The sequence below is a fragment of the Heterodontus francisci genome, chromosome 26, assembly GCF_036365525.1.
Source record: "Heterodontus francisci isolate sHetFra1 chromosome 26, sHetFra1.hap1, whole genome shotgun sequence".
Taxonomy (NCBI): Eukaryota; Metazoa; Chordata; class Chondrichthyes; order Heterodontiformes; family Heterodontidae; genus Heterodontus; species Heterodontus francisci.
The window spans coordinates 67917088-67938877 of record NC_090396.1 but is presented as its reverse complement, the minus strand read 5'-3'; the positions used below and the strand labels follow the sequence as shown (position 1 = coordinate 67938877).

At 42.2% G+C, this 21790-nt stretch overlaps 1 protein-coding gene across 1 annotated transcript in view; it reads right to left on the bottom strand.

The window, feature by feature from the left end:
- Positions 1-18552: 18552 nt before the first annotated feature.
- Positions 18553-21790, bottom strand: part of psmd12 (proteasome 26S subunit, non-ATPase 12) — a 42679-nt gene continuing 39441 nt past the window's right edge. The window contains exons 10-11 of the mRNA XM_068058495.1: positions 20616-20693; positions 18553-19134 (exon numbers count right to left, since the gene is read on the bottom strand). Of these exons, the coding sequence (XP_067914596.1) occupies positions 18925-19134; positions 20616-20693 (288 nt within the window). The 3' untranslated portion in view covers positions 18553-18924. The remainder of the gene's footprint in view (positions 19135-20615; positions 20694-21790) is intronic.

The following is a 21790-nucleotide window of genomic DNA, read 5'->3' as shown; positions in this document are numbered from 1 at the left end:
CCCCTGACATCCCCCTTATATCTCCCACCCTTCACCTTAAATTTATGACCCCTTGTAACGCTTTGCTCCACCCGGGGAAACAGTTTCTGACTGTCTACCCTATCTATTCCCCTGATCATCTTATAAACCTCTATCATGTCACCCCTCATCCTTCTCCGTTCTAATGAGAAGAGGCCTAGAATGTTCAGCCTTTCCTCGTAAGACTTATTCTCCATTCCAGGCAACATCCTGGTAAATCTCCTCTGCACCCTCTCCAAGGCTTCCACATCCTTCCTAAAATGAGGCGACCAGAACTGCACACAGTACTCCAAATGAGGCCTTACCAAGGTCCTGTACAGCTGCATCATCACCTCACGGCTCTTAAATTCAATCCCTCTGCTAATGAACGCTAACACCCCATATGCCTTCTTCACAGCCCTATCCACTTGAGTTGCAACTTTCAACGATCTGTGCACATAGACCCCAAGGTCTCTCTGCTCCTCCACATGCCCAAGAACCCTACCGTTAACCCAGTATTTTGCATTCGTGTTTGTCCTTCCAAAATGGACGACCTCACACTTTTCAGGGTTAAACTCCATCTGCCACTTTTCAGCCCAGCACTGCAACCTATCCAAGTCCCTTTGCAGACGACAATAGCCCTCCTCGGTATCCACAACTCCACCAACCTTTGTATCATCTGCAAATTTACTGACCCACCCTTCGACTTCCTCATCCAAGTCGTTAATAAAAATCACAAACAGGAGAGGACCCAGAACTGATCCCTGTGGCACGCCACTGGTAACTGGGCTCCAGGCTGAGTATTTACCATCTAAGACCACTCTCTGCCTTCTATCAGTTAGCCAATTCTTAATCCAACTGGCCACATTCCCCACTATCCCATGCCTCCTGACTTTCTCCATAAGTCTACCATGGGGGACCTTATCAAATGCCTTACTAAAATCCATGTACACCACATCCACTGGTTTACCCTCATCCACTTGCTTGGTCACCTGCTCAAAGAATTCAATCAGGCTTGTGAGGCAAGACCTACCCCTCACAAAACCGTGCTGACTGTCCCGAATCAAGCAGTGTCTTTCCAGATGCTCAGAAATCCTATCCCTCAGCACCTTTTCCATCAACTTGCCTACCACCGAAGTAAGACTAACTGGCCTGTAATTCCCAGGGTTGTTCCTATTCCCTTTCTTGAACAGGGGCACAACATTTGCCACCCTCCAATCACCTGGTACCACCCCCGTCAACAGAGAAGATGAAAAGATCATTGCCAGCGGCTCTGCAATTTCATCCCTTGCTTCCCATAACATCCTTGGATATACCCCGTCAGGCCCGTGAGACTTGTCTATCTTCAAGTTATTCAAAAACCCCAACACATCTTCCCTCCTAACGAGCACTTCCTCGAGCTTACCAGTCTGTTTCACACCGTCCTCTTCAGTAATACACCCCTTCTCATTCGTAAATACCGAAGAGAAGTACTCATTCAAAACCTCACTTATCTCTTCCGGCTCAACACACAGTCTCCCGCTATTGTCCTTGACCGGACCTACGGTCCCCCTAGTCATCCTCATATTTCTGACATACGCGTAAAAGGCCTTGGGGTTTTCTTTTATCCTACCCGCCAAGCATTTTTCATGCCCTCTCTTAGCTCTCCTAATCCCTTTCTTCAGATCCTTCCTGGCCATCTTGTATCCCTCCAGAGCTATGCCTGTGCCCTTTTTCCTCAACCTTATATACGCATCCTTCTTCTTCCTAACAAGACTCTCAACCTCTCTTGTCAACCACGGTTCCCTCACATGACCATCCCTTCCCTGTCTGACAGGGACATGCTTATCAATGGCCCCTACTATCTGCTCCTTGAAAAAGTTCCACATTTCGACCGTGCCCTTCCCTGCCAGCATATGCTCCCAACTTATGCTCCTCAGTTCCTGCCTGACAGCATCATATCTACCCTTCCCCCAATTGTAAACCTTGCCCTGTTGCACATACCTATCCCTCTCCATTACCACAGTGAATGCTACAGAATTGTGATCACTATCTCCAAAGTGCTCGCCCACCAACAGCTCTATCACTTGCCCTGGTTCATTACCTAGTACCAAATCCAATATTGCCTCCCCTCTGGTCGGGCAGTCTACATACTGAGTCAGAAAAGCTTCCTGGACATACTGCACAAACACTACCCCATCCAAACTATTCGATCTAAAGAGTTGCCAATCAATATTTGGGAAGTTGAAATCCCCCATAATTACTACCCTGTAACTTCTGCTCCTTTCCAAAATCTGTTTCCCAATCTGCTCTTCCACCTCCCTGCTGCTATTGGGGGGCCGATAGAAAACTCCCATCAAGGTGACTGCTCCTTTCCTGTTCCTGACCTCAACCCACAGTGCCTCAGTCGGCAGATCCTCCTCGAAAATTCTTTCAGCAGTTGTTACACTATTTCTAACTAACAATGCCACCCCCCCACCTCTTTTACCACCATTCCTAATCTTATGAAAACATCTATAACCAGGTACCTCCAAGAACCATTCCTCCCCCTCACCTATCCACGTTTCAGTGATGGCCACAACATCGTAGTCCCAAGTGCCCATCCACGTCTTCAATTCACTCACCTTATTCCTGATGCTTCTTGCGTTGAAGTATACGCACTTTAACCCTTCTCCGTGCCCATCTGTCCTCTGCGACAGTGCTACCTTCCCCAATACCTCACTACACTCTTTGTCTTTCTGAGTGGACCCACTGGTCCCTGGACTACAAGTCCGGTTCCCATCCCCCTCCCAAACTAGTTTAAACCCTCCCGAACAGTACTAGCAAACCTCCCTCCCAGGATATTGGTGCCCCTCTGGTTCAGATGCAGCCCGTCCTGTTTGAACAGGTCCCATCTTCCCCAGAATGCAGTCCAATTATCCAAGAACTGGAAGCCCTCCCTCCTACACCATTCCTGCAGCCACGTGTTCAGCTGTGCTCTCTCCCTATTCCTAGCCTCACTATCACGTGGCGCCGGCAACAAACCAGAGATAACAACTCTGTCCGTCCGAGCTTTCAGCTTCCAGCCTAACTCCCTAAACTCACTTCTAACATCTGTGCCACCCTTCCTTCCTACGTCGTTGGTGCCAATGTGCACCACGACCTCTGGCTGCTCCCCCTCCCTTTTAAGGATCCTGAAGACGCGATCACAAACATCACGGACCCTGGCACCAGGGAGGCAACAAATCATCCGTGCGTCTCGCTTGCGCCCACAGAACCGCCTGTCGGTACTCCTCACCATCGAGTCCCCGATGACTAGTGCTCTCCCGTTCTCCCTCCTTCCCTTCTGAGCCACAGATTGAGTTACAGATTAGCCAATTGAATAGGCAGGCTCAAGGGCTGAATGGCCTTCTCCTGTTCCTAATGTTAGTACATGGAAAATGTCACATTGGGTGGGAGATGCTCTTACTAGGGTGGGGCTGGAACTGGAATGAACGAGAACAGAACTGGGCTAAATTGTGGTGGCCTACACAGTTCAATATCCTACTGGGTCACGGAATGTTACAGCACAGAAGGAGGCCATTCAGCCCATTGTGCCTGTGTTGGTTCCATAGTCCTGCAAATATTTCTTCTTCGAGTATTAACTAATTCTCTCTTGAAAGTTATTATTCAATCAACTTCCACCACCACTTTAAGTTGTGAATTTCTGGTCATAACAACTCTCTGCGTAAAATAATTCTTCTCATCTTGTCTCTGGTTTTACTAATTAATGCTAATTGGTTTTGCCAATTTCTTTAAATCTGTCTTCCAGTTACTGACCCTTCTCCAATGGAAACAGATTCTTTTTATTTACTCTGTCAAAACCCTTTATGATTTTGAACATCTCTATTATAACTCCCCTTAAACTCAGCTTCTCTATTCTCTCAATGTAACTTGTTACCATTCTAATAAGTCATGTTTGCGCACCCTCTAAAGAAAGAAAGACTTGCATTTATCTAGCGCTTTTCATGACCACTGCTCAAAGCGCTTTACAGCCAATAAAGTACTTTTGAAGTGTAGTCACTGGTATGAAACGTGGCAGCCAATTTGCACACAGAAGCGCCCACAAACAGCAATATGATAATGACCAGCTAATCTGGTTTTGTTTAGAAATGTTGATTGAGGGATAAATATTGTCCAGGACACCAGGGAGAACTCCCTTGCTCTTCTACAAAATAGTGCCATGGCCTCAGTTTAAAGTCTTATCTGAAAGACAGCACTTCTGACAGTACAGCACTCCTTTGGTTCTGCACTGAAGTGTCAGCCTAGGTTTTTGTGCTCAGTTCTCTGGAGTGGGACTTGAAATCACAACCGACTGATTCAGGGGTGAGAGTGCTATCAAGAATAATGACCCGAAGCGACGTTGCCTCTTTTAAATGCGTTCCTGTTATAATTCCTGCAGACTCAGCCCACTAGTACCATTCTGCAACAGCCTAAGTGACAGTGATGGTTTCAGTAGCTTTAATTCAGTAAACTCGATCTCAAACTTGATATATGGAGTGGAATAGGTAATGGTTGAAGTTACTTAGGCCATAATATCTTGTTGTAAATCGGGCCGTGCAATATTGCTGAGCCATTTTAATGGCTCCAATCCCTAGGAAATTTTGTGCCAATGTGTCTTTTGGCTGTGTTAATTCAAATATGCTGAGAGAGGTTACAGCATCACTCTGGAGCAAGGATAACAGGACCCCTTGTAATATTGGTTTATAGAGATTACAGCGCCACCCCAAGGAGGAATTTTATTTTTAAAAAATATTTTAATGTGATTTAATTTAGAGATACAGCACTGAAACAGGCCCTTCGGCCCACTAAGTCTGTGCCGACCATCAACCACCCATTTATACTAATCCTACATTAATCCCATATTCCTACCACATCCCCTCAATTCCCCTACCACCTACCTACACTAGGGGCAATTTACAATGGCCAATTTACCTATCAACCTGCAAGTCTTTGGCTGTGGGAGGAAACCAGAGCACCCGGCGAAAACCCACACAGTCACAGGGAGAACTTGCAAACTCCACACAGGCAGTACCCAGAATCGAACCCAGGTCACTGGAGCTGCGAGGCTGCAGTGCTAACCACTGTGCCACCCTCATTTCTTCAGTTCATAGACACAAATGCAACAATGGGTGCATATTCAATAGTTTGTCTTTTTTCTTTTACACACGCTCAGAGCTCTTCTATTGTAATATATTACAGATTAATATAAAAGAGGTTTAATACAAGATAAATGAATATTATAAACAAATATGCAATTAATAGGCGCAAACAGAAAGCAGCCTGTCTCTACCTGTCTCCTCCAATCTAGAGGTTGGTCATTCATACATTCCTTATCTTCTGGTACTTGTGTCAACCTCAAATCAGCAGGTAGCAGTTTTGCCTGAGGCTTCAGGTGCCACTCCAGAAACAAGGACAGAATCCAAGTTAACACTTCAGTGCAGTACTGAGGGAGTGCTGCCCTGTGCGGGATGCCATCTTTCAGGTGATCTGGTGGATGTAAATGTTTCTATGGCATATTTGTAGAAGAGCAGGGGCATTCTCCCAGGTGTCATGACCAACATTTATCCCTCAACCATTGTCACTAAAACAGATTATCCATTTATCTTATTTGCTTTTAGTCCAAGCTTGCCGTGCCAAACATGGCTGCTGTTTGCCTACATTATACCAGTGACAACACTTCAAAAGTGTTTCACTATAGAACTATAGAAAAATTACAGCACAGAGGAGGCCATTCAGCCCATCATATTTGCACTGGCCGAAAAATCTAGCCGCCCAGTTTACTTGAGTGCAAAATGCTTCAGGATGTCCTAAAGTGAAAGACAAATTTTGAAATGCAATTTTTTTCTTCCTTCCATTTCTTCTTGTACAAGTGGATTGTGTAGCCCTAATGTTACACCTGCCCATTCCTTTACATCATCCAGCCATGATCTTCTTTACCTGCCTCTTGATCTGTTACCTGCAATTTTTCCAGATAGTAACAGCCCTATAGGGTTGCCTCAGGGCTAAGGTGTCCACAGTAGGTGATTTTTTTGAAAAAAAGATCATAATCAGTCCATCACTTCTGCACTTTCTTGGGCAAGTTCAAGGAATCATCATCAATCATCATTCCTTTTGTGCAACAAAGTTTCAATACATGCCTATAACAACATAACAGTGCAATTTGGTCTGCACGGTGAGCTGCTGAGTCCAGTGAGAAGGAGTTTTCAGGGTTAATTTTAATCTAAATTTTTTCTTCAATTTAGCAATTAGCTGAAAATTGCTCCTTATGTTAAGAGAAATTAAGTTTTATTCCAGCCTTAAAACAGGGGTATGCAAGCTCTCTGGGAGCAGCTGCAGCAAGCTACTTAGGTCGCTGGCTTAAACTGGTTTTCAGAAGCTTGAACCAGTTGTTTTTCAGAAAGTATAAAAGCAGGGCTTCCTCAGTGCTGCTTCGTTTGCACTGAGAGATGCTTTGAGTGCACAGAGTGTAAAGTGGGAGTTTGGTGAGTGAGGGAGGCGCTCATTTCCTTTACCTTTTTTCAGCCTCCAGTAGCTGGCTGTTACTTCAATACAGGGGAAGAAGCTGATTGGTGAGTAACTGGTAAGTCATTCTACTTATTCTAATTGTAATAAATAGTTTTTAAAGTTAGGGTATGGCAAGTCAGCTCAGCCAAGTGGAATGTACATCCTGCGCTATGATGAACACATTTATCAAAAGTGTCACCAACTGCAAAAGCTTGAGCTCTGGGTTTTGGAACCCGAGCAGCAGCTGGAGTCACTGTTGTGCATTTGTGAGGCTGAGGACAACATGGATAGCACATTTAGGGAGATGGTCGCACCAGAGGTTAGCAGCATGCAGGCAGAGAGGGAATGGGTGACCGCCAGGCAGTCTAAGAGAACCAGGCAGGAGTCCCCTGAGTCTATCTTGCTTGCTAATTGGTATTCCATTTTGGATACTGGTGATGGCAATGGTTCCTCAGGGGAATGCAGCCAAAGCAAAGTCCGTGGCACCATGGGTGGCTCAGCTGCATAGGAGAGGAGGAAGAAGAGTGGAAGAGCAATAGTGATGGGGGATTCGATAGTCAGGGGATCAGACAGGCGTTTCTGGGGCAGTAAACGTGACTCCAGGATGGTATGTTGCCTCCCTGGTGTCAGGGTCAAGGATGTCATGGTGCAGTTGCAGGACATCCTTCTGGGGGTGAACAGCCAGAGGTCGTGGTCCACATTGGTAACAATGACATAGGTAGGAAGAGGGATGAGGTCCTGAAAGATTTAAGGGAGTTAGGAAGGAAATTAATAAGCAGGACCTCAAGAGCAGTAATCTTAGCATTACTCCCAGTGCCACACGCTAGTAAGCATAGGAATAGGAGGACTGCTCGATTGAACACGTGGCTGGAGAATTGGTTTAGGAGGGAAGGCATCAGACTTCTGAGGCACTGGGACTGGTTCTGTGGTAGGTGGGACCTGTCCAAGATGGACAGGCTACACCTTAACAGGACAAGGACTAATATCCTCACAGGGAGATTTGGTAGTGCTGTTGGGGAAGGTTTAAACTAGCTTCTCTGGGGGATGGGAACCTGAGTGGTTGCTCAAATTGGAAGGAAGTAAATCTGGTAACAGGAAGTAGAAAAGTCGCAAGTGAAATTAGAGGGGAGGCGAAACAAAGGCGAACATCAACTAAGCTTAGAATGCAGAATGTCAAAAAGACAAGATTAAAGGCACTCTACCTGAATGCACACAGCATTCGCAACAAGGTAGATGATTTAAAGGCACAAATAGAAGTAAATGCGTATGATCTAATTGCCATTACTGAAACGTGGCTATAGGGTGACCAAGACTGAGAACTGAATATTCAAGGTTATTCAACAGTTAGGAAGGACAGGCAAAAAGGAACAGGAGGTGGTGTTGCACTGATAATGAGGGATGGGATCAGTACATTAGTAAGGGAGGATCTCAGATCAGAAATGTGGAATCTATTTGGGTGGAGCTAAGAAAGAGCAAGGGGCAGCAAACATTGGCAGTTGTTGTTTATAGGCCACCAAACAGTAGTGGTAGCATGGGGCATGGTATTAATCAGCAGATCAGAGAAGCATGTAACATAGGTAACACAGTAATCATGGATGACTGCAATCTGCATATAGACTGGGTAAACCTAATGAACACTAATGCTGTGGAGGACAAGTTTCTGGAGTGTGTTCGGGATGGTTTTCGAGAGGTGTATGTTGAGGAACTGACTAGAGAACAGGATGTTTTAGATCTAGTATTATGTAATGAGAAAGGGCTTATTAATAATCTTATAGTAAAAGAACCTTTAGGTATGAGTGACCGCAATATTATAGAATTTTACATTATGTTTGAAAGTGAGGTAGTTCAATCTGAAGCTAGGGTGTTAAATTTGAACAAAGGAAATTATGAAGGTATGACTGGCAAATTGGCTTGGGAAAATACATCAAAAGGTATGACAGTACAGAGGCAATGGATAGTTTTAAAATAATTATTACATAGGTTACAGCAACTATACATTCCTTCAAGGCACAACCCCCCCCCCCCCCACCCCCCCCACAAAAAAAGTCATTAAATTGTGGCTAACAAAGGAAGTTAAAGATTGTATAAGATTAAAAGAAAAGGCTGATAAAGTTGCCACAAATAGTAGTTAACCTGAGGATTGCGAGGATTTTAGATTACAGCAAAGGAGGACTAAGAAACTGATAAAGAAAGGGAGAACAGAATATGAATGTAAGCTAGCAAAAAATACAAAAACAGACTGTAAAAGCTTCTATAGGTACGTAAAAAGGAAACGTTTGGCGAAGACAAATCTGGGTCCATTACAGGCAGAGTCAGGAGAATTTATAATGGGGAATAGAGAAATGGCAGAGAAGCTAAATGATTACTTTGTGTCTGTCTTCACTGAGGAAGATACAAGAAATCTCCCAGTATTAGAAATCCAAGGGACTAGGGGGAATGAGGAATTGAAGGAAATTTGTATTAGTAAGCAAGTTGTATTGGAGAAATTAATGGGGCTGAAGATTGATAAGTCCCCGGGACCTGATATTCTACATCCCAGAGTGTTGAAAGAGGTAGCTATGGAGATCGTGGATGCATTGGTGATTCTCTTCCAAAATTCTATAGATTCTGGAACAGTTCCTGCAGATTGGAAGGTCACAAATGTCACCCCACTATTTAGGAAGGGAGGGAGAGAGAAAACCAGGAACTACAGACCTGTTCGCCTTAGATCAGTAGTAGGGAAAATGCTAGAATCTGTTCTAAATATTGCGATAAATGGACACTTGGATAATAATGATTTGATTGGGCATAGTCAACATGGATTTATGAATGGGAAATCATGTTTGACGAACCTGTTGGAGTTTTTTGGGGATGTTACTAACAGAATTAATAAAGGGGATGTAATATACATGGATTTTCAGAAGGCTTTTGATAAAGTCCCCCACAGGGTGTTGGTTAGCAAAATTAAAGCACATGGTATAGGAGGTAATATACTGGCATGGATTCAAGATTGGTTAAAAGGCAGAAAACAGAGAGTAGGAATAAACGGGCCATTCTCACATTGGCAGGCTGTGTGTAGTGGAGTACTGCAAGGATCAGTACTTGGGCCCCAGCTGTTCACAATATTTATCAATGATTTGGATGTGGGGGACCAAATGCAGTATTTCCAAGTTCGTGGATGATACAAAACTAGATGGGAATGTGTATTGTGAGGAAGATGCAAAGCAACTTCAAGGGGATTTGGACAGACTGTCTGAATGGCCAAGAACATGGCAGATGGAATATAATGTGGAAAAATGTGAGATTATCCACTTTGGTAGGAGGAACAGATGTGCAGAATATTTCTTAAATGGTAAGAGATTAGAAAGTGAGGATGCACAAAAGGACCTGGGTGTCCTTATCAATAAGTCACTAAAAGCTAACATGCAGGTGCAGCAAGCAATTAAGAAGGCTAATGATATGTTAGCCTTTATTGTAAGAGGATTTGAGTACAAGAGTAGCAAAGTCTTGCTTCAATTGTATAGAAGCTTGGTTAGACTGCACCTGGAATACTGTGTGCAGTTTTGGTCCCCTCACCTTAGGAAGGATATTATTACCATAGAGGGAGTGCCACAAAGTTTCACCAGACTTGTTCCCGGGATAGCGGGACTGTCCTATAATAAGAGATTGAGGAAACTGGGCCTGTATTCTCTAGAGTTTCAAAGAATGAGAGGTGATCTCATTGAAACCTACAAAATACTTAAAGGGATAGACAGGGTGGATGAAGGCAAGATGTTTCCCCTGGTTGGAGAGTCTAGAACCAGGGGACACAATTTCAAAATAAGGGGGAAGCCACTTAGGACGGAGATGATGTTATGATCCTGTAGTTTTTTTTCCCCCGGGAAGTATGCGGTGTGCCGTTAAGGCTGCAACAGGATCAGTACTGCTTTAAAGCAGCAAGCTCCAGAGACTGAGTCAAAGAATGCATTCTCGTTGCCATAGGATACAGCCCTCAGGACCAAGGAAATGAGATACATTGTTGCCGATTGATGTTTGAAACTAGCTGAAAAACTGGCTTTGATAAAACAGACAGCTGGACTAGCATATACCAAAGGAAATGAGAGCTCTCTGTGTATTTAAACCCTATTGATTATACTCTCAGAATTCTAATGTCAAGCCAGATTAATTTCTTAAAAGAAAATAATCAATTCCTTTAACTGCTCCACTGTTATTGCTGAAATTCATCACTGGAAAAGAAGAGCATCAATTCAACTGCTGAATTAGATTACGGACTGTTCTACTGTTTAAGAAACCTTTTTCCCCCATTGGACGGCTGTGAGGACTTTAAGCAACCTTGGACTGTTCCACATTGGAAGATTTCACTTCGGCGAGAGTGTAAATATACAATGACACTAATTTTTCTATTTTAAACGTTGTTATATCTTAGTAGTGTTTAAGAATTTAGTTTTTCTAATTAAGCAGTTAATTTGTTGATCTAAAGACACCTGGTTTGGTTAGCCTCATTTGGGGGTTAATAGATGGTACAATTAGGCTGGGTCTTTTAAAGTTTAAAAATGATATGTTAGGCGATCTGTGGAGGGACAGGACTGAACAAACAGTGCATTTTCACACCACAATCAGAATCGTATATTTTGATTGGGGGCTTTGACTTGAGCGGTCGGTTGTAACAATGAGGAGAAATTTCTTTACTCAGAGGGTTGTGAATCTTTGGAATTCTCTACCCCAGAGGGCTGTGGAATCTCAGTCATTGAGTATGTTTAAAGCAGAGATTGACAGCTTTGTAAATACCAATGACATAAAGGGATATGGGCATTGTGTGAGGAAAAAGGCATTGAAGTGGCCGATCAGCCATGATCGTATTGAATGGCAGAGCAGGCTCGATGGGCTAAATGGCTTTCTCCTGCTCCTATGTTCCTAACTCAAAATGCCTCCAATCTAGTTCTGAGGAGTTCTGAGAGTTTAGGATTGGAAGAGATAACAGATATGGGGAGGAGTAAGGCCATGAAAAGATTTGAGTATCTTGCAAACAAGGTCTTATTCTTATCCCTAGAACACTGTAGACTCACAATAATGTAGGTTATCAATTCTGTCCTGGGTTTCAGCAATGTGAATACACAGGAGCACAAGAAATAGGAGAATAGACCATATGGCCCATCGAGCCTGCTCCGCCATTCAATGATCATAGTTGATCTTGGGATTTAATTCCACTTTCCTGCCCACTCCCCATATCCTTTGATTCCCTGCGAGACCAAAAATCTATCTCTCCAAGCCTTAAATGTATTCAATGATGGAGCATCCACAACCCTCTGGGGTAGAGAATTCCAAAGATTCACAACCCTTTGAGTGAAGTAATTTCTCCTCATCTCAGTCCTGAATGATTGACCCCTTATCCCGAGACTGTGTCCCCGTGTTCTAGATGTCCCCGTGTTCTAGATTCCCTGACCAGTGGGAACAATCTCTCAGCTTCTACCCTATCAAGCCCTTTCAGAATCTTGTATGTCTCAATTAGATCGCCTCTCATTCTTCTAAACTCGAGAGAATATGGGCCCAATTTACTCAGCCTCTCATCATAAAACAACCCCCTCATCCCAGGGACCAATTTAGTAAATCTTCACCACACTGCCTCCAGCGCAAGTATATCCTTTCTTAAATGTGGAGACCAAACACAGTAGCCCATTGCTTAGGCTTATTGTCTGTGGGGCTCCACATTAAGATGATGCTGAGCTCTCCACTGGCAATGCAGACTCCTATTTAAAAACCAACTTGGGGGTCACTATATGTTTTTGAAGTTTTTAATCTGCTGTATCACGGGAGAGAGCAGCACATTTACATAGTCATCCTGAAACAACATCCTGTTCCTGTAGATGAGCCATATCAAACCATTTAATTCACTTGGCTCCAGGCAACTGTAGGTGAGACCCGGGAAACTAATCTTTCAAATTAAAAAGGAATGTCCAGGAGACAAAATTCATCCTATCAGCCACTGCTTAAAACTGGGATCGATGCAATCAAATAAGGCTGCAACTCTTTTTTTGTAGTTCAGTTGTAGTCAATGACAAATTTAGTATCACAACCAGTGTTCTGATTTCTCTTTGTTATATGTGGCCAGCTTGTTGCACTGCGTTGCCACGTTACGATTGCCACGTGACCACATATGCACACATCTTAAAGGGACGTTGGTTGTGCACGGCAAGTTTGTTCCCTGCGCTGCACAGCCATGTAGCTTAGAGGGACTACTGAATTCACAAATTATTGGGTTAAGAATAAAAAAGATTTGCAAATATTACTTCTGGAAGGGAACAAAACAAAATAATGTTGGTGGCTGCGAGCTGGTGGTGTGTAACTGAGCACTGTGATATATTACATAATCTTCAAAACACAGGCCCGGATAGTGTGGTTGTGATGACGGCGAAACTGTCAGCAATTGCTGTCATTATAATTGTGAAACTGACAGCAACTTCTCAGACTGAATTTTATTAGTGGGCCGCACTTCGTGGCGGCATGCTTTGAAGTCGGCGGTCTTCTGACATGGAAGCGCAGCAGCCGAGACCCCGCAATATTTTGCGCGGGGCTCATTTAAATGGAGGGAGCAGAGTGGCCGCTCCCAATGACATAAGGGGGCGTCCAGCGCCACTGCACAGGCGCCACTTTTAAAGGGCTTTCAGCCCTCAGATGAAAATATATTTAAAGGGGAATTTGTGTCCATTTGTTATTAAAATTTTATCACAACCTGGAGGCCCTTTCAACAACCCCCCACCCCCTCCCCAAATATGTTTTGGAGCCACTGACCCTGAATGAACTCTATTGCCCATCACCTCCCCCACAACTCATAACCCCTTCCCAACATAGCCACAGCCAACAGAAAGTGTTTTCCCCACTCCCCCACCCCACCACTGTTTTGCCTCAGAACTCCGTTTGGAGTTCCAAAGGCACACAAATTGTGGCCGGCAACTGTAATGTTGCTGTGGGACAACCACCTGGTCCAGCTAAGTTCATTAACATTTATTTTTACTGCATTTTAATATTGAAATAAAGACCCCACCGCTTGGTGACGGGGGCTGCGGCAGCAAAGCTTCGGTGCCGGTAAAATGTAGCAGGGCCTTCTGGGTGTTGGGAGTCGTGGCGGGCTGCTCCCGCAAGTACCCTACTGCCACCCCCTCCACGACGCCCGATGGCGAGGGGCTGGTAAAATTCAGCCTCTCGTATCTGTGTATGCCTGGTTAAACCTGGAACTCCAGAAGTGATTCCCTGCTCCTGCACAGAGTGCGCTATTGAAATCCCCGCAAATGGAAATCTTAGAAATCACTTGATTTGATGTGAACAGCAGCTTTTTACATTAGTTTCACTGTAACCACCCTTGAAAAAGTTACACCTTGTTGAATGATGTGTAACTGTTTTTAACAGTGTACTAAACAATAATTACAACTCAACTACCGCTCTAGCCTTGGAAAACTAATTTTAGGTGGGGAATATCAAATATTTCCATTATGATAAAACTTCCACAGGTCTTTAATTTTTTTTAAAGTTTATGAAATTGCAGCATCCCATGTGTATGTTCCAATCTTCATTGCACTTTCTGTAAAGTGATTAAAAAGTTAATCATTGCTTTCTACTTCTTGGTTTGCTCCGAGTGAATGGCTGCTTAGCCTACCTGAAGGCAGCACTGTTGCTGGAGAACCCCTACAGCATATGAAATTAGCATTGGGAAAGGTGAAATCCAAGTCAGAGATCACTTTCTTCAAGCTCAGCAGTGAGCACTGTCACATCACCGCTAACTGCAAAATGGAGGCAATGGTTGCTGATTTTATATTTGCTAGCTTTTTGGCAAGGAGCTTTCTAAAGCTGGTAGAACATTTAGCTCTGCACACAATACTCCAAAGGAGTGCCATCACAGAGCAGTTGTGTGATGGGGATTTACTAAGGTATGTCATAACTAGACTGGAAAATGGAAAAATTCCCATTGGTGCAACTGAGAGTTTTGTTCTGAGATTGAGAACATAGCTGAGAGCAAGCTGTACCTTGTCTTTTATTCTAAAGTGCAAGCATTTCATGGCAACACTGTGCATCTAATGGAAATATTTATTCAGTGAACATGACGACCACTGGATAAAGAAAAGATTAAAAAGCAAAATAAATCTAGACATGCTGGAAACCTGGAACAAGAAAACAGAACACGTTGGAAGCACTCAGTAGATAAGTCAACATCTGTGGAAAGAATGAACTAATCAACTGTAACTCATCAGAATGGAAAGTGCTTATCTGGAGTTATCAGCCGAGAACAAGATTTGGCTTGAATGTGAGGCCCTCCACGCGGTCAACTTGGCTCAGCTGATAGCACTCGCATCAGAGTCAGAAGACTATAGGCATGACTCATGGATTTGAGCACATAAACTTTCAATTACCACATTGCAAGAGGTGCCATCCTTTCCAAGTTATGTTAAATTGAGGCCCAGGCTCTGTTCCACATTAAATATACCAGGGCACTATTCAGAGATTTGAGCATAAAATATAAACTGACAGCTTAGTGCAGCACTGAGGGAGTGTTGTACTGTTGGAGTCAACGTCTTTTGGATGAGATGTTAAACAGAGGCCCCATCTGCTCTCTTAGGTGCATATGAAAGATCCCAGGGCATTATTTGTAGAGTAGGGGAGTTCTTCCCGGTGTCCTGGACAATATTTATCCCTCAACCAGCAACCAATACAATGAGCAGATGAGAGCAGAAATTTTGAGGAGGGGCCAGGGGTGAAAAGTTTAAACTTTTAACAGCCTTTAACTGTTTTTCTGTCCAGTATGTTTAGTTACACCCAAGTAGGCATTGAACAAGTGCCAAAGTTACAAATACACCTTCCCAGTGGAATAAATTCTTTTGCAAATGACTATCAATATTTTAAAAGGTCATGCAACTTGCAGTCTTCAAGATGAGATCATTTGAAACGGTGATGCATTAGGTTTTGTTTCCAACTCCTTCCCCACCTCAGATCAGACAACTGCTGGATTATTTGATTGATTTTGACCTTTGAAGCAAACCATTGACAAGGTATTTTAGTGTTCACCAACTACCATTTCTTCAATCAAAATACTTACTCAAGTTGGGTTTTTAAGGGCTGTTGAACCTTAGAAACTTGTACCTTATAAAATAGATGCATGAGATATACATACTACTATATCCAATGTATCATACGATCAAAGGAAATAGGAGCAGGAGAAGGCCATTTGGCCCATTGAGCCTGCTCCACCATTCAAACAAATCATGGCTGATAATCTACCTCGACACCATTTTTCCCCACTATCCCTATATCCCTTCATGTCGTCAGTATTCAGAAATCTATCGATTTCGGTCTTGAACATGCTCAATGATTGAGCTTCCACAGCCCTCTGGGGTAGAGAATTCCACAGATTCACCACCCTCTGAGTAAAGAAGTTCCTCCTCATCTCAGTCTTAAATGGCCTGTCCCTTATTCTGAGACTGTATCCCCTTGTTCTAGACTCACCAGCCAGAGGAAACATCCTGTCCACATCCACCCTGTCACGTCCTGTAAGAATTTTGTAAGTTTCAACGAGATCACCTCTCATTCTTTGAAACTCCAGAGAATACAGGCCCAGTTTCTGCAATCTCTCCTCAATCCTGCCATCCCAGGGATTAAGTCTGGTGAACCTCCGTTACACTCTCTCTATGGCAGGTATATCCTTCCTTAGATAAGGAGACCAAAACTGTACACAATACTCCAGTACACAAATCCCCTTGCAATGAAGGCCAGCATACCATTTGCCTTCTTAATTGCTTGCTGCACCTCCATACTAGCTATTAGTGACTCATGAACAAAGACACCCAGGTCTCTCTGGCCATTAACACTTCCCAACCTCTCACCATTTCAGAAATACTCTGCCTTTCTGTTTTTTCTACTAAAGTGAATAACTTCACACATTCGCATTATATTCCATCTGCTATGTTCTTGCCCATTCACTTCATCTGTCCAAATCCCCTTGAAGCCTCCTTGCATCCTCCTCACAACTTGCATTCCCACCTAGTTTTGTGTCATCCACAAATCTGGAAATGTTACAATTGGTCCCCATATCCAAATAATTTATACAGATTGTAAACAGCTGTGGCCCCAGCACTGATCCTTGCAGTACCCCACTAGTAACAACCTGCCATCCTGAGAATGACCCATTTATTCCTACTCTCTGCTTTCTGTCTGTTAACCAATTCTCAATCCATTGCAATATATTACCCCCAATCCTATGTGCTCTAACTTTGTTTACTAACCTCCTGTGTGGGACCTTATCAAAAGCCTTCTGAAAATCCAAACACACCACATCCACTGGTTCTCCTTTATCGATGCTCCAAGTAACATCCTCAAAAAACTCCAAAAGGTTTGTCAGACATGATTTCCCTTTCACAAATCCATGCTGACTCTGCCCAAATCATACTATTTTCCAGGTGTCCAGTTATCTCATCCTTTCTAATATATTTTAACATTTTCCCGATAACCGACATCAAACTAACAGGTTTGTAGTTCTCCATTTTCTCTCTTGCTCCCTTCTTAAATAGTGGGTGACATTTGCTGCTTTCCAGTCTGCAGGAACCCTTCCAGAGCCATCTCCTTCAATATTTTGGGATGTAGCTCATCTGGTCCAGGGGATTTATCAACTTTCAATCCAATTAATTTGTTCGAGTACTACCTCTTTACTGATATTAATTACTGTCAGTTCTTCATTTTTCAAGTCCCTTGGTTCCCTTGTATTTCTGGGAGATTATCACCACGTTATAAAAAACGCAAATACTTCCAATTGCATATAACTCCAACATGCTGTAACCATATGCTGTATGGTTGGTTGTGGGCCTGCTTTCAATTCCCCACTTTGTGAATTTCTCATCTCGTCTATACTACTGTGAGTTCGAATTAAAGGCTCTGCAAAGAGTGCGGGGAGAAAAACTGGAGAGCCAGTAATTTCAGTCACTTTCCCCAACTCAAGCTCACAAATAGTTCTATCAGCAGAAGGATGTGTGCAAGTTTGCACCAATCCACTTGCCTGGGAGGGCATGAATAAACTTCCAAAATCTGAAGTACATTGAATGTACAGCACAGAAACAAGGCCATTTGGCCTATTTGGTCCATGCTGATATTTATGCTCCACATGAGTCTCTTCCCACCCCTCTGTTGAACCCCATCAGCGTAACCTGCTATTCCTAACTCTTTCAGGAGTTTATTTAGGTTCTCCTTAAACGTATTAATGCTATTCGCCTCAACTGCTCCATGTGGTAGCAAGTTGCACAGTCTAACCACGTTCTGGATAAAATGGAAAGACAAAAAAAATTATAGATCTCTTAACATCTGAAAAGTGATGCAAACATAACTGTAGCATGCTGTTCATTACAGAGAACAAATCAGAAAGCAACAGAAAGCAAAGGGTGGTTCTGGTTCCGATTGGAGGGATTGCTGTAATTGGTTAGTTTAATTCTGCTGCTCAAAACTGTCAGCGTGGTTGCTATGGGAACATTTACTTAATGTGTGGTGAAAAGGAAGCAGCAGCTTTCAAAAGTTTAAATATTCTGTCCTTTATCCTTAAGGAACAGCAATTATTCTGTTAAATCTCTTCACATTGACTTGAATATTACAGACTGAACAGCACAAATTTGATATACATAGATCCTCTTCCCACAACGCTATCTTTGGGAGCTACTAAAGGAACAAAAAATGGATCAAGAATGGTATTTGAGAAATTTTGTAGGGTTTCAATGGGGTAAACCATAAACAAATGCAAGTTACATCAAAGTGTGCTGTATTACTTACTCTCACATAATTCCAGAATAAATACTTAGAACAAAGGGGAAGGGTGGGTGTTGTTAAACAAATATGGTCAAACAATTAAATCAGTGTTCTGCTAGCAATGGCTACACAACTTAAAACATCAAGTGCACTGGTCAAACAATGCTTCAGAAGAGGAAAGGGAAAAAATACATGGAACTTCTCTACACTTCTGTATTTTTCAGTTTTAAAATTCACTGTAGTGTAAATGGAATAGCATAATTAATATGCCAAAGAACACAGTAATTACTAGAAAGGATATTTGCAACTTTTAAAATTTGGTTTAATGAACACATCTAAATAATACAAAACATTGTAATTTTCAATTGAAAAGTTACCCCGGTGACAATGTTTTGATGGTCTGGTTCATTCCATTTACAGTACACATCACAAAATGCAAACACTCCACTTTATTCAAACTCTAGTTTATACTAATCTTTTCTTAAAAAGAGGAAAATCAACCATACTGTCAAAGCTTATCCTTTGATATCTAACCGTGAAGATCATGCACCAAACAATCAGAAACTGCTTTTGGTTCAGCACAAAAAGAAATTTACATATTTTCTGCATGGTTATTAAGAATTATTTTAGATCTTAAAATGTCTTTTCAAAAGACACACCAACTTTCATCCTCTACTGGAGGTTGTGGATCATCTCCTCCTTGGCTATGAGGTGTGTGGTTTTGTTCACCAGTGCCATCAGAGAGTTCAGTTTGTGTGACCAGTCGTTGAGTATGTCATTGGGGTCCTTGGGTCTCTGGAAATTGATAATTCCCGCTAGCCTGTCTACTTTTGCAAAGATGGTCTTGTTTACCACCAGATTGGAAAGAAACTCCTCTGATTCCTGCAAAAAATATAAACGTGGATTACAACTTGAAAATAAGAAAAGTGCAAACAGCAAAAGAGAAAGCTGACTCTACTGGATTGTCGAATAATCCTAAATGTTAACAAAGGGAAATAGCTGTACTTTTACTGATGTTTAAATTGCCTTATGTGGTGACTTTTGCTTTAGAACGAGGTTTTTTCAGGTTTGGAGCAGGCATTTTGTATAGAATTCACCCAGTACAATGTAATCAAGGTTTAAATACAGCAAGGTCAACAGTGCACTGATGTCACTGCAATGGTACCTTCACAATGTTCTCACTGGAGGAATTTTGCACAAACTGTTTTATGATAGTCTATAAACAGGAACTCAAAAACATAAAAGGCCTGAAATGACTAACCATTACAGTGGCATTTTACACACTGATGACAATGTGAACCTCCAATTTGTTGAAGCAGCTATTATTAAATGAGGACATACTAATGTGCACTATGTGTAGCCAAAAAACTGATTTATTTCACTCTTCATAGCAAGTTCATGTGCTCGCTACCAGGAAATTTCCACTGTTGTGGTGAGAACTTCTTTTTGGTCAGATATAATACTTGGACAAGCACTGGTTTTATTCCAAAAGCTGCTTCTAGCCAATGGTACAGTCCTTTTCAATTTGTAGTTTCGCTCCTTCTCTTCCACCATATTTCTCCTGATGTTCATCACCATTTTTACTTCCTGTCCTTTCCTCAATGTATTCAGTCTCATTGGTTTTCAATGCCAGACTGAAAAGACAGACCTATAGTTAAATGTAATAAGCAGTACAACTGCTTTACTTGACATAAAAGCAAAGTTCCGAAGAAGGGTCACTGACCCTAAACGTTAACTCTGCTTCTCTTTCCACAGATGCTGCCAGACCTGCTGAGTGATTCCAGCATTTCTTGTTTTTGTTGCTTTACTTGACATCTGGTCTGTACCAGAGAACACCTCTATATCCTCATTCTAATAAATGTAAAGACAGTAGATACATCATGCGTAAAATCAGATGATTTTGCAGAGGTGGTTTATAAGAAAGTAAGCAGTGACATAAGTTAACTTCTTTTCCTGAATTACATGGTTTACTGCCATTGTCTTTTTTTTGAAAAAGTAATTGTTCACTGTGGATTATTCTGTATTGAATCATCAAGTTTCATTCATTCATTAAAAAAGCAGTGCTGTCAATAGGTTTATTTCGTACAACAGTACTAATATAATGGGGGAAGAATGCACTAACGCCAATATTGCATCATGCATATCGTAATTCATTTCCTAAATTGCTCCCATTGCTACCACCTGTAGTTCACATTATTGCTACATAGCTCAACATTTTTCCAGGGACAGCACGAGTTTGGAAGGAAAAAAAAACTATAATTGTACTGCTAGGCAATTTTCAGACTTGAAATAATTGCAGTTTGAAAATTTCACACTCGCACCTTGAAATTCTCCTTTTAGATTACAGAAAGTTTGGTACTCACATCAACTGAAAGATCAAGAAGCTCTGCCATTCTCTTCATTGTTATTCGTGTGTAATATTTTGCCATTATTCGAATATTCTGAAATATCAACATTAAAATGCAATTTTTGTTTAAAGTTTATAGGACAATAAAAATTCATGTATTTTGAATAGGGCATGATCCAGAGGGACAGGTTACCTTTCCCTTGACTGTAATTACCTGTAGACAAGTTCAGTATTCAGTGTAATATGAACAAACCATTGCTTAAAATTTATTAGTAGACAATAGTCTATCTCCCATGATATTTCTCATTGAGCACTATACTCACAATGGAATGGACAATGCGGAACCTAATGCTTTGTCGCTGCAGCCCATAGCTACAGTAGTACTCGAAAATTCCTTAGGTAAACATGTCCATTATAAGGACTTACGATGATAAATATTAAAGTGTGACCATGGGAAGTGGAACTTGTGGCCAAAAAATGGATGCTTACACAAAACTTTTAGTAGATTATATTCTGCTACCATCCTATGATAACACGATTGTGCCAGCTATGTTTCAACTGGCAATACTCTTGCCTCCAAGTCAGAACGTTGTGGGTTCAAGTCCCAATCCAGGAATTGAGCACAAAAATCTAGGCAGACATTCCAGTGCAGTACTGAGGGAGTGCTGAATTATCAGAGGCACTGTCTTTCGGATGACACATTAAGCCAAGGCCCCAGCTGTGTTCTCAGATGATCATACTAGATCCCATGACACTATTTCAAACAGCAGTGGAGTTATCCCTGGTATCCTGACAATATTATCCCTCAACCCACAATACTAAACAGATTCTCTGTTCACTAACATATTGTTGTTCGTGGGCAAGTTGGCTGCCATGTTTCCTACATTACAAGACTGATTATATTTCAGAAGTACTCCACTGGCTGATGCTTTGGGACATCTTGAGATCGTGAAAAGCACTATATAAATCCAAGTTCTTTTTCTTTACGTGGAAGAGCAGCCCCACTTGTTCGTGGCAAAAATCTTGCAATATGGCTCCTGCTTTCTCATCTGTTGTTTCCTTATTTCAGCAAAAAGCTTGCTGGAATGTTTATTGCAACCATTTTAACCTTTCCCTTCACTTTCCACTGCATCACCCTTGGGTACAGTTTGAGGAATGACATGTGCAAGCCTAAATATTGAGCACAGTTAG